The 12291-nt window shown below is 45.4% G+C and overlaps 1 protein-coding gene across 1 annotated transcript; it reads left to right on the top strand.

The window, feature by feature from the left end:
• Positions 1-320: 320 nt before the first annotated feature.
• On the top strand, positions 321-4370 carry LOC126092481 (uncharacterized). Its single transcript, XM_049908102.1, has 2 exons — positions 321-370; positions 2935-4370. Exons 1-2 carry the CDS (start codon positions 356-358, stop codon positions 3985-3987), a joined length of 1068 nt encoding a protein of 355 aa, XP_049764059.1. The 5' UTR covers positions 321-355; the 3' UTR covers positions 3988-4370.
• The last annotated feature ends 7921 nt before the right edge of the window (positions 4371-12291 follow it).

Below are 12291 nucleotides of genomic sequence, written 5' to 3'. Positions count from 1 at the left end.
GGGCTACGAGCAATATTGGTCCCAGAAGTGTGCCCCGGGGCAACCGAGCAGAGAAGCCGTCGGCTCCCGAGCGCCTCAGCCGGACTTAGCCTGCGGACCGGGGGCCGACGAAAGCGGGCTTGGCGTCGGCCTACCGGTTCTCCCGGAGACTTCACTTTTCCCCGGGCCGCGCGTGTGAAGCGCCGCTTGGGTAAGAGGCGCGTCGAAGGCGGGGGGGGCGGCGGCGCATCTCTGACCGCGCAGGGGTGGCGCTGGTGGAGGGGGGGAGGATCTGCCGCTATAAAAGCGCGCCGCGCCGGTCCGTCAGCATCAGTCGCATCTGCAGCCTCCCTGCAAACACACAGCAGTCGCAGCGATGAAACTCTTAGTGGTAAGTGGCCACGGCTCACTGCTCACCTCTGAGCTCCACAAGGCACTATCCTAGTGCCTGGCGGACGCTACAGGGTCCCACTGAGCACAGTCGTTTTCTCTACACATCATTCGCGGATAGAGCATGGGTGACAGTCGTCAGTGCTCTTCCACATATTTCCCAATATTTCACGGGACATATACGATGGTTAGCAATCCGCCAAAATGCATCTGGACAAATGATTTGCCTGCAAATCTTGCTTTCGAATTGCAGTAACGAAACAGGCTATTACTAGCCGAACTCCAGATCAATATTTCAAATTGCTTCTCATGTTTTGTTCAGCTCTTATTTCGCAAAAATGGCAGTTTATTTACCAGGCGTTCATCTTCCACGTATTCTGTGGTGATGTTCTTGGCTAATTTCTTGCTCTGGCCCAGTTCTACAAAAGTGGAACATACTTAACTGTTCGAATATTAGTAGCTCACCAAAACTTGTCCATTGCTACTTTGAGGACAGGTATGTCTTTGGGGTGGGAGAGGACTAACTAGTCAGCAGGGGACAAGAGTCACAGCATCTGTTCTTTCTTCGAAATTGATACTGCAAATTCAGCTTAGCGTAGTTCCCTTACTCTCGGTACTGACCGATATCGTGTATCTCGCTACATGTATCTTCTCGTACCTCTGTCGTGATTTACTCCCTGCCAATGAAATCTAAGCATGCTTACTAAGGATTTTTCTTGCTTCATAACAGTAAACTGTCTAACATATTTCAGAATATCATTCACTATCGCGTCCAATTCTATAGCTATATTTACAAAAATAAGACTGCATAAAAAGCAGTTATATGGAATGCGCCCATTGCCTACGTATCCAAATGCGGCTGAAAAGTTTCGCTTCACATTTCAGAAAACCTCATGAAGACCACTGCATTTGATAGACACTTTGATTCCTATTAATTAAAAATGTCTCAATGGAATCATTGTTTGGCACATTTCAAGTATTCTAAGCAATGTCTTTCACATTCGCAAAGCAAGTGGTTTGCTCTTGAGAAGTTATTACGTCTGATATAGAGTATCATCGCGACTTCAGTAACTGTTACATATGGCAGAAACTTTAACTAAGCCATCAACAGTGATATTCTTTGGTAACGAGAATGTTGTTTCCGCTTCGTTCGCAAGAATCTCAGGCATCTTTCAGAGCTATCTCTTACATAGTACTTCCCGATGTTTCCGAACTGCCCACCATTATTGGCATAACGCCATTGGCAACCTCAGAGGGAAAGTGGCAAGACTATAAATTCAAGTCTTGTCCCAAACCGCTGAGCGAGATTTGACAGTTAGCGCACGGATAGAGCGTTTACGAGCCAAACGTGGCTGCCACTCCCAGCTCTCGCTTGATGGAATCTGAAAGAAGTAATGTTAGCTGCCTTTAGTGCTAAGATCCATGCCTGCATCAAACTATTGTGCACCATGAACACTTTGTATTACTTCATTCACTGCTATTCGAACGCCCACCGTTCTCGCAGGGTGGAAGTTTGCAGCAAGGAAGTACTGTGTTAAAAATACATACCTCCTTGTGCGACCTGATCTATCTTGGTTCACTCCCAATAGAATTACGGGACTTTTGCGATGGAAACAGTAGAGATGGTGTGCAGTCTGCCTTGAATAGCGGTTCTCTAAAATTATCCATTAGGATTTGCCAGAACAACTACTCGTTTCTTACGTTTCGCATCTAACTTCACGGTTGACGCTAGGCAGCTACAATCCAAGTGGCTGTTTGCGAATTCTTTCTACCACTGGTCTTCAAAGGGAGACACTGCAGCAATACTCTATTCTGATGGTTTCGACTGACCAAGTGTTCGCTCATACCGATCTGTAGCGAGATGATCTAGAATCTTGCTAACAGATTAAAACTGCGTTCTGGCCAGGAATTCGAACCCAGAACACTTTCGCAGGGAGCTACACAGTCACGATTCACGACCATCCACACAGCTTAAATGTGCCAGTAACTCCCTCACGCTTTGCAAACTTTACTCTGTTGGAATAGCATTCCTGGAAGAAGAGATATTGCGGAGTAATGACATAGCCATACATCACAGCAGAGTAAAAGAATCATTCTAAATGCTGTCTAAGATTACCGCTAACTCTATGCTCTAATTCAGTCGGGTTCTTCCTCAATGTTTCATAAAGGCTTTCTCAGATTTTCCAGAAAGTACTATGCTATTCTAGGCAGACGCAACTGAACTCTGTACTAAGATGAGCGTATCTGCAACTTTTTCGTACTTACATACAGAGCCAGCTACTGCACAGTGCATAGAGGAGGACAGATTTCACAAACAATAGCGATTGTCTGAGCTATTCCGTTTGCATATTGGGCGAGTTCCTCTGTATATATACTAAGATCACCTGCTTAATCTGATAGTCTCAATTTGGCGGCATAACTGTCTTGACAACATCGCCTAACAGCCCTTTCCATACAAGAGGCAGCTTTCCGTCTATTAGGCGTGGTCCAGGGCGTGGTACATGTAGAGAGCACAGCGAATGCCCTGTAATACATCGTCCTAATGCGGCCCCTGTGTTTCGCCAGCTCGTCGCCTCGCTGGGCGTGCTGGCGCACGCTAGGCCGGAGGCCGGCTACTCCTATCCGAGTCCGCCCGGGGCGTCGTACGGAGCTCCCGGAGCCGGCGGCGGCGGCGGCTTCGGCGGTGGCCACGGAGGCGGCTTCGGCGGCGGCGGCTTCGGTGGCGGAGCGATAGGCGGCGGCTCCATCGGCGGAATCGGAGGCGGCGGCATCGGAGGCGGTGGCATCGGAGGCGGCGGCATCGGAGGCGGCGGATTCGGCGACGGCGGCCTGGGAGGCGGCTTCGGCGGCGGCGCCATCGGAGGCGGCGGCGGCGGCGGCTTCGGAGGCGGCGTCGGCGGCGGCTTCGGTGGCGGAGCCGGCGGCGGCTTCGGCGGCGGCGCCGGAGGCGGCTTCGGTGGCGGCGCCGGAGGCGGTGCCCTCATCCAGAAGCACATCTACGTGCACGTGCCACCCCCAGAGCCCGAAGAGGTGCGTCCCCAGAGGCCCATCCTGCCCGCCGCGCCCCCACAGAAGCACTACAAGATCATCTTCATCAAGGCCCCCACCCCTCCCACCCCCACCGCCCCCGTCATCCCCGCCCTGCCCGGCCAGGACGAGCAGAAGACCCTCATCTATGTGCTGGTCAAGAAGCCCGAGGAAGCTCCCGAAATCACCATCCCGACACCCGCACCCACCCAGCCGTCCAAGCCCGAGGTATACTTCATCCGCTACAAGACCCAGAAGGAAGCCGGAGGCATCGGCGGCGGCATCGGCGGCGGCATCGGTGGAGGTGCTGGCATCGGTGGAGGCATCGGAGGCGGAATCGGCGGCGGAATCGGCGGCGGAGTCGGAGGCGGAATCGGCGGCATCGGCGGAGGCATCGGAGGCATCGGAGGCGGATTGTCCGACATCGGCGCCACTGGAGGTGGAGTCACCGGCATCGGAGGCGGAATCGGCGGCGGCGGCATCGGCGGCGGCATCGGCGGTGGCATCGGAGGCGGCATCGGAGGCGGCAAGCCGTCCAGCAGCTACGGCCCCCCCGGCCACACGAGCGGCGGCCCCTCCGGCCACTACTAACCGCCCCCGCGCCCGCCCCCGGGTTCGCCCCCGCGCCAGCGAGCCCCTCGCAGTGCCGCAGCGGCTCGCTGCTTCCATCCTGTGTCGACCCGCTCCCAGCACGGACACTGTTCTAGGACGATTCGGAACGTTGATGTTTTCCTGGCAACTTACGGGTAGAACGGCACTATACGGTGATTTCTCATGGTCCTCTTCATCTTATTTTATTTCGTACTGCTGCGTCGTTTTGTATTATTTTATTTTACGTGTAAGTCCTACAGCGTTGTAATGTATGCGTGTGTGTGTAGTACAATGTCTACATTTTATATGCGTTTTTTGTACGATATTTTGTATATATAACGATTTTTGCAAGAAAACGGTGGCAATAAATGTATTAGCCTAAATATGACTACCTATTATTATTTTTCACTATCCTTCCTCCTCTTTACTATGCAACAAAATTTCACAGTGCGCATTTTCATAGGTACTATTGCACCTTCAATTTTACTGTTGTAGAAACTGCTCCATTTTGCAGTAAGTTCTATTGCAGCCAAACTCACCCTAAACTCATATAGAACTACAACAACAGTTTATCACCTCATAGCTATTTAATCTAACACTAATCATTTTTATAAACAAAACGCAATACAGATCAGGCATTTTTAATGCTATGAATGGTTTCGGTTGAAGTAGGTCATCTTCATAAAATCAACTGGTGTCTGTGTCTTGAAAACTCGCCAAAACTGACGATATACATTAACTAATTATGCCAATAGCTATCATCATCTCCGTAATTTACATCTTGCGTGGTCTACTACGGCAGTGAAATCAAAATAGGTGATGTACACTATACATGCTTTATAAAATTATAAACATGATCACTGTTTCTCCTGGTGGGACAATGCCACCTTTCTCTCATCTAAAAGCATCTTCAATCAGTCCCAGCTCTCTTCTGTGTCACAATGACTAGAATTAGTAGAAATAGCTATGAATATTTACATTATTTAACATGATAATTTACTTGCCTTGTAACAGCTGGGTTTATTTATTCATTTTTGTTATATTACCAATTCTGGAAATCAAATTTCAGTATCGACTGCAGATGTACATATCATTGACGCCTGTTCTCCACACGATGCAGATTATAAATAAATGCTCCCAATGCAAAGACAGTTTCTTATGGCACCCACACAAGTCATGTTGTGGACAAATTTGGCACTGCCTTTGCTTTGTTAGAATTTATTGTCAGCCTGGACGTTATGAGCCATATCGCGATGTAACGAAAGGCAGGGAAAATTTTTCAGTGCATTCGGAAACGAAATTAAGTGTTTCTAAACTGGCCGTGCTACGAAGAAAGAAGTACATGAGCATTTGTTACAAGGAACATAACTTATTTTTATTTAAGATTTTATAGCTACGCAACCAGGACATATTCAGTGCGATGAAGCAAATTAGTTTCCTGCATTGTCATTCGAGCTAAACATAAATTCAGAATGAGTGACTTTGCAATAGATCTTTCAATATCAATTGCCAGTTTCTTGTTCTGTTTATTGATTATTGCTGATATAAATTTTTTTCAGTACCTAAACTCAGAAATGCAAGAACTTTGAGACATTTCATCAATAATCATATACACTCTCCGCATATCGATATTGACCAACTTGTATACCTTGTTGCTCATTATCCTCGAGTAAGACACGCAACTCCTGTATCATTGGATAACGTTAGTTACTACTTAGTTGACGCTGTAGTAACTGAACCTACCGCGGAAAATGAGCTACATCTTCAATAACAACCTTACCTTGCAAATCATGACATGAAAACTCTTACTATATCTTTATATAGTACGAATGACGCTTTCAGCTGTACTTGTAGGTTTCATTTGCAACGGATTTCGGTGTTACATTAGATCATCTGCAGGGCCCCTCTATGGTTCCTGGTGTCAATGTGGTTACGGGGTAATCATCATTGTACATAGAGGGACGCAAAAACCTCTGACCTCAATGTCGCTATATTGAGATTCTTTCCTGCTTATGATGTCAATGGCGATAGCACATCAACTAACTGGTATTTGTATTCCATGCGGGTTTTTGGAGATGAAGAACAATGGCTAATATCAACTCTAAGGCGATGGTACTCTGGGTAGGGCTACGAAGGGTCATTTTCCAAAAAAGATTAAGTAACTAGTGCCATTAACAGAAAATGCAGTGCGTGTAAACCCTTCTCAATTACGCTGACAGTGACGATAAGTTAAAAGAAGCCAAAGTATCAGATCTATAGCCGATTTGAATGAATTCCTATGTATAACATAAAGTGTCTTTGGAATTCATGTACCGCTATTAAAATTCTGTTTCTTACTAAGAGCACTATTTACATCTATAAGCGTGTTATAAAGTTATTGAGATGCCTGTTTTCCCACTTCGAGACTTAACAATTATGTCTCCTAATGAAGCCCACTAGTAGTACTCACCAAAACATTGGTAAGTCATTTTACAATCTGACGTCCGCCCCCGGTAGCTGAGTGGTCAGCGCGACAGACTGTCAATCCAAAGGGGCCGGGTTCGATTCCCGGCTGGGTCGGAGATTTTCTCCGCTCAGGGACTGGGTGTTGTGTTGTCCTAATCATCATTCCATCCCCATCGACGCGCAAGTCGCCGAAGTGGCGTCAAATCGAAAGACTTGCACCAGGCGAACGGTCTACCCGACGGGAGGCCCTCGTCACACGCCATTTCATTTTTATTTCAATCTGACGTGTACAGCAGTTTTGCAGAAATTTGGAAGTAACTATGTGATTTATTTCCCGAGCATTATAAGATGATTACAAATGACAATATCTCGTCGTTTCCAAAAATTTTGTCTACAGATAGCTTTCGATAATATTCAGAGATATTTTTTTAGTATTGTGGTATCAGGGATCGTTGGTCTCCCGGGGGCACGTTACTGCACTCTTACGTTTCGTTGTATTTCTTACCCCCATTTATCCTGATGACTGTATTGCACTGTAAACATCTGCACAACAGGCATACACAATAGTATGCACAATTGCCATGATGAAAAATTGGCCGATATGCATCTCGCGTATGCGTACGCTGAATGCAGTGGAAGAAGTAAACGGCGGCTCTATTTTAAGATGTTAACGCAGTGACGCCAGCCTCATAACAACAGTTTTGCATATCTGAAGACAGTTGCATTGTGTTGTGTTCTCTACTGCACGTCTCACAATAACAATTGTAACTTGGGGGGGGGGGGGGAACAAACCGAATGTATTCGTAATTATATTGTTACTCTGCAACGAGCCACTAGAAGCGACTGGTCTCGTACAATAAAACACTCAGAAAATGCCGTTGAACAACCTCTGAAACATCGACGAACTTACGGTTCACCTTGTATTTTTGGATGGATGCGGAGATGAGGGTTCTTAATTTTACATGATCTTCTCCGTTATTTTCGAAGCAGAAATCTATCTGGGGGCAGCACACAAATTATTTGGTTTCGAAATAGAAACTCCGCAGCTAGGATTTATTTCCATTTTGTTTTATTTATATTTAAAATTTATGAATAGCGATGATGACAGATTCCATTCCGACAGCTTGACCATACAGAAGAATACGTGTGTGTGTGCATATGTGTGTATGTGCACGCGCGCGCGCGTGCGTGGATGTGTGTTTGCGTATCCGTCCTAACATTCGTCAGGCGCATTCTCTTTGATTTTCCGGCAGATGTTTGCAATTTCGTTGCGCACTATGTAGCTAGAGTCATCCCAAACAGAGGCTGATCATCACGTCATACTTCAGTCGCCCAGTGTCGATAGAATGTGTCGGTTTCTTTCCCTTTTTTGTTTGTTTTCCAAACAAAAACACTTTCAAAGCGGAATTTTACGTCCTCTTGAACAGAGCGACCCAAATTATTTTAATGCCATATTTGTTTAATTGATATGTGTTGACAGGAACAGTAAAATACGAGGCACAATCAGTACTCCAGCGACCATAATGTGTGCTACTGCTAAGCACCATGAAATGAAATGATCGTACGGCATTGTCGGCCGGGAGACCCATTACGCGGTGTTCGGCCGCCGAAATTGCATTCCTCTTTAGCTGACGCCACTTCGGTGACTTGCGAGTCAATGATGATGAAATGATGATGAAAGACACACAACACCCAGTCATCTCGAGGCAGAGAAAATCACTGACCCCGCGGGGAATCGAACCCGGGACCCATGTGCGGGGGAGGCGAGAACGCTACCGCAAGACCACGAGCTGCGGACGCTAAGCAGCATAGATAATTTGTAGAGGTAGAACTTCTATTTTTAAAATGAAGGACTTTTCATTTCTCAGGTGAATAGTCTGACGCCGTATTTACCTCTCTGTATCGCTCAGAAGTGATCGATATGCAGGACTCGCCACATCGTAGTTGTCTTATTTTTTCTGCTTTCCTCTTCGGAAGCAGGGGAAAGTAGCGAGAGCTGGGGAGAGTGCACTAGGCAAATGTGTTTCACCTAGGCGCAGTACTTAGCAAACTAAATTTCTGAAGAGGAGAAATTTCCGAAGTGGCGCTTCTGCGTTCAAACAGGCGAAGCAACAAGCGCACACGCTCGTCGCAAACTGCCGCGCGAGGTCTGTCGGGCGAAAGTCCTGCCCCGGTGCGGCGGCGGCGGCGGAGCGGCCAGTAGCGCACTAGCGGCTGTGCGCATGCGCGACCGGTCGCTCGCCTTGTTTACGAGGAAAGTTGCGGCGACCTCGCCGCATCCTCGCGCCTTTCACCTGTACGGGTAATTGGGCGCGTCGCGCCGCCGGCCAGGCTGGGGAAAGATGGGGAGGGTAATAGGGGGGGGGGGGGGGAAGGGGACAGCTACTGGCCAATAGGCGTCGCCGTCGTTGCGCAAGGTGGCGCGCCGCGTGAGAAGACGCCGAGGAATTGCGCAAAGGAGGCCGCAAATCGGAAATCTTACGGTGTGTTTACGTGTGTCTCTGTTTGTTTACAAAGTGTAAAAAGTACTAGGACTCCTAGATAGTTACGTTTCGTCTCTTTATTTGCTTCACGTAACTTCATTACACAATTATGGTAGACGGCTTTTCACAGCTTCCATGTAGGCCTACTTGGGAAACGTTGCGGACACCTTTTACGGAGCACAAATTATGCATTATTCGACCAGTGTTCGAAACTAGCCCACCATTAGGTGCCTCTAACTGACACTAACCAGACAATGATAATCTACCGAGCACTTAAATGCAATCTGCAAAGGAGTGACGTAGATGTAGATGCCAACTGGGATGTGATTAACCTTTCGTGGCTGAGTTTCACAGCTATGTAAAAGTTATTAAAGGACATGGTAGCCGTTAAATCTGAATCGAATTACCGTTTTAGTCATAAAATCGACTAATTACAGTTTTACCTTCTGGTTATTATCAGGTAAAGTACTTCTGAACTGCGAAGGCGGTGTTCACTCCATGTGACAATGGTCTCAGGGCCGAAATTGCATAACTGAAGTACGGTAATGAATAAGTAGTTTCACAGCCAGAGCCTAGTGGTTCTTTTCTTTGAAAAAATAAGGTTGTGATTAGTGTCAGTGTACTATTCTATAGCCGGCCGTGGTGGCCGAGCTGTTCTAGGCGCTTCAGTCTGGAACCGCACGACCGTTACGGTCGCAGGTTCGAATCCTGCCTCGAGCATGGATGTGTGTGATGTCTTTAGGTTAGTTAGGTTTAAGTAGTTCTAAGTTCTAGGGGACTGATGACCTCAGATGTTAAGTCTCATAGTGCTCAGAGCCATTTGAACCATTTTACCATTCTACATCATGGGCTTGTCCTGAACAGTTTCTTCTCTTAAGAGGGGTAGGACGTCAAACGGGCCGACTTGGAGCAGGAGAGGCACCACAGGACATTTTAATTTCCACTGTCTATACTGTTACAAGTAAATTCATAAAACTTGTCAGCATAACCAGGAAGGATTCAGAATTCACACTCATAGCAGTGGAAGTTCGAAAACATAACGAAGTAATTTTTTTAACATGTGACATTTCATCACCTTTTTCACTTACTAATGGCAGCATTTGTTGCTATAGGTACACTTTTTTTCATAAGTAAGAGAGATGGTTCGATGAATTTTGCGCAGCGTACAAACCATGCTTAAAGGTGTATGAAACTCTAGAATTTTCCAAATCTATTGAAAACTGTGCTAAAAATTGAGGTAATTAACTATAAAATTTGTGTTTTTTCTAAACATGAAGTTTAAAATACAACAGATCATTCATTTTTTCATAAATTAAATAAATTCTAGAGTTTCATACACCTGTAAGTGTGGTATGTATGCTGTGCAAAATTCATCGAAGAATCTCTCCTACTTATGAAGAAAAGTGTACCTATAGCCACAAATGCAGCCATTAGTAAGTGAAAAAATTATGAAAATTGACACGTAAAAAAAATTATTTTGTAATGTTTTCGAACTTCCACTGCAATGAGTGTGAATCCTGAATCCTTCCTGGTGATGCTGGCAAAGTTTTATGAATTTATTTGTAAAAGTATAGAAACTGTAAATTAAAATGCCCTATGATGCCTCCCCTGCTGCAAGTCGGCCCGTTTGACGTCCTACCCCCTTAACTTGCAGCCGGCCGTGGTGGCCGAGCGGTTCTAGGCGCTTCAGCCAGGAACCGCGCGACTGCTACGGTCGCAGGTTCGAATCCTGCCTCGGGCATGGATGTGTGTGATATCCTTAGGTAAGTTAGGTTTAAGGAGTTGTATGTTCTACGGGACTGATGACCTCAGATGTTAAGTCCCATAGTGCTCAGAGCCATTTGCACCATTTGAACCTTAACTTGCTTCACATAACATCATTATACATTTCTGGTACACGGCTTTCCACGGCTTCCATGTAGGCCTACTTGAGAAATGTTGTGGACACCTTTTATGGAGCACAAATTATTCATTATTCCACCAGTGTTCGAAACTAGACCACCATTAGGTGTCTTTAACTAATACTAATCAGACAACGGTAATCTACCAAGCAAATTTAAAGATTGGATTCCATTGGGAAATTTGTGCATTGCGACCACACAACAGGTATTGTATAGAAGGAAAAACTCTAGCATTGGTCGTATTATCTTGAAACCATTTTTTTATTCTTATTGTATATCGATATCAATCACAGAGCGATATTACAGTGCAAGACTAAGTCCACTTTACTCATACGATCATGTGCGAAAGATAACTTCAAACACAGGTATCCATAGTGAAGAACATGCCAGCTAGCAGGTAAGATTCAAATTCAACCAGTTGCTTACAAAAACCTACGCAGCTGCCAAGCTCCATGGTTGTATGAGTCCACTGAACTTAGTCTTGCACTGAAGATGATCAATTTGTGATTAAAATCTATATGCAATAACAAAAAATCTGTTTCCGATTTGTAAGACCGATGTTGGGGTTATCTTGTTTGCAATAAATAGGTTGTAAGCAGCTTAGAGGTGTTGTTTAAAAGCTGTTGTTTATCGACATCATTAAACAAAATCAGTACACAATGAAATACGCAAGGTAAGCGACAGGGTGATAAGCTGCCCCCACCAATGTCGTTTTATTCCAACCGCAATATTCATCATCATCATCATCATCATCATTTAAGACTGATTATGCCTTTCAGCGTTCAGTCTGGAGCATAGCCCCCCTTATACAGTTCCTCCATGATCCCCTATTCAGTGCTAACATTGGTAACAGTCTAGGAACACTTTTTTCTAAGAGCGCTATGTGATTCCCTGTTGGAACTAGGCTTCTATTTAGTTCACCTGCTATATTCAGAAAGTGATTATTAAATCCTGCACATATATGCGACTTATCAGTAACACGGACATTCCCACTACGCACTGATTCTATATCCTCGACCTGTCTCTGCAGACCAGCGACTTTCTTTACGACTGACCATATGGTTTTAATTTTATCCTGAGACTTAGCTATTCTATCTGCATACCGCATATTTTCTGCCAGCACAGTATTTCATCAATTTTTCTAAAGGGACGTTTCATATGCTGACGCTGCCTGCCGTGAGAACTGCGTAGCGTAACATTCAGTCGATTCAAAAATTCATACCCTCTACGAAACTAAATAATCCATATGTTATTGTCCGATTTTGTTCAAATTTGGTACACAGCCTTTTGTTATTAATGGAATGATGCTGTCAATATTTCAAAGTTGTATTTATTATAGTTCTGGAGATAAAGAGAATTACCTTAAAGTCCTAAAGCCTACGCTTGTTTCTTTAAAACCAAGTTAGGAACAATAACAGATTGAATTTCATATCATTTGAAGGCATTCCAAAGTTGTCATCATCATCATCATCATC

This window comes from Schistocerca cancellata, chromosome 1, assembly GCF_023864275.1.
Source record: "Schistocerca cancellata isolate TAMUIC-IGC-003103 chromosome 1, iqSchCanc2.1, whole genome shotgun sequence".
In the NCBI taxonomy this organism is placed as follows: domain Eukaryota; kingdom Metazoa; phylum Arthropoda; class Insecta; order Orthoptera; family Acrididae; genus Schistocerca; species Schistocerca cancellata.
Note: the sequence above shows the minus strand (reverse complement) of the source record. Positions and strands in the feature narration are given on the sequence as shown.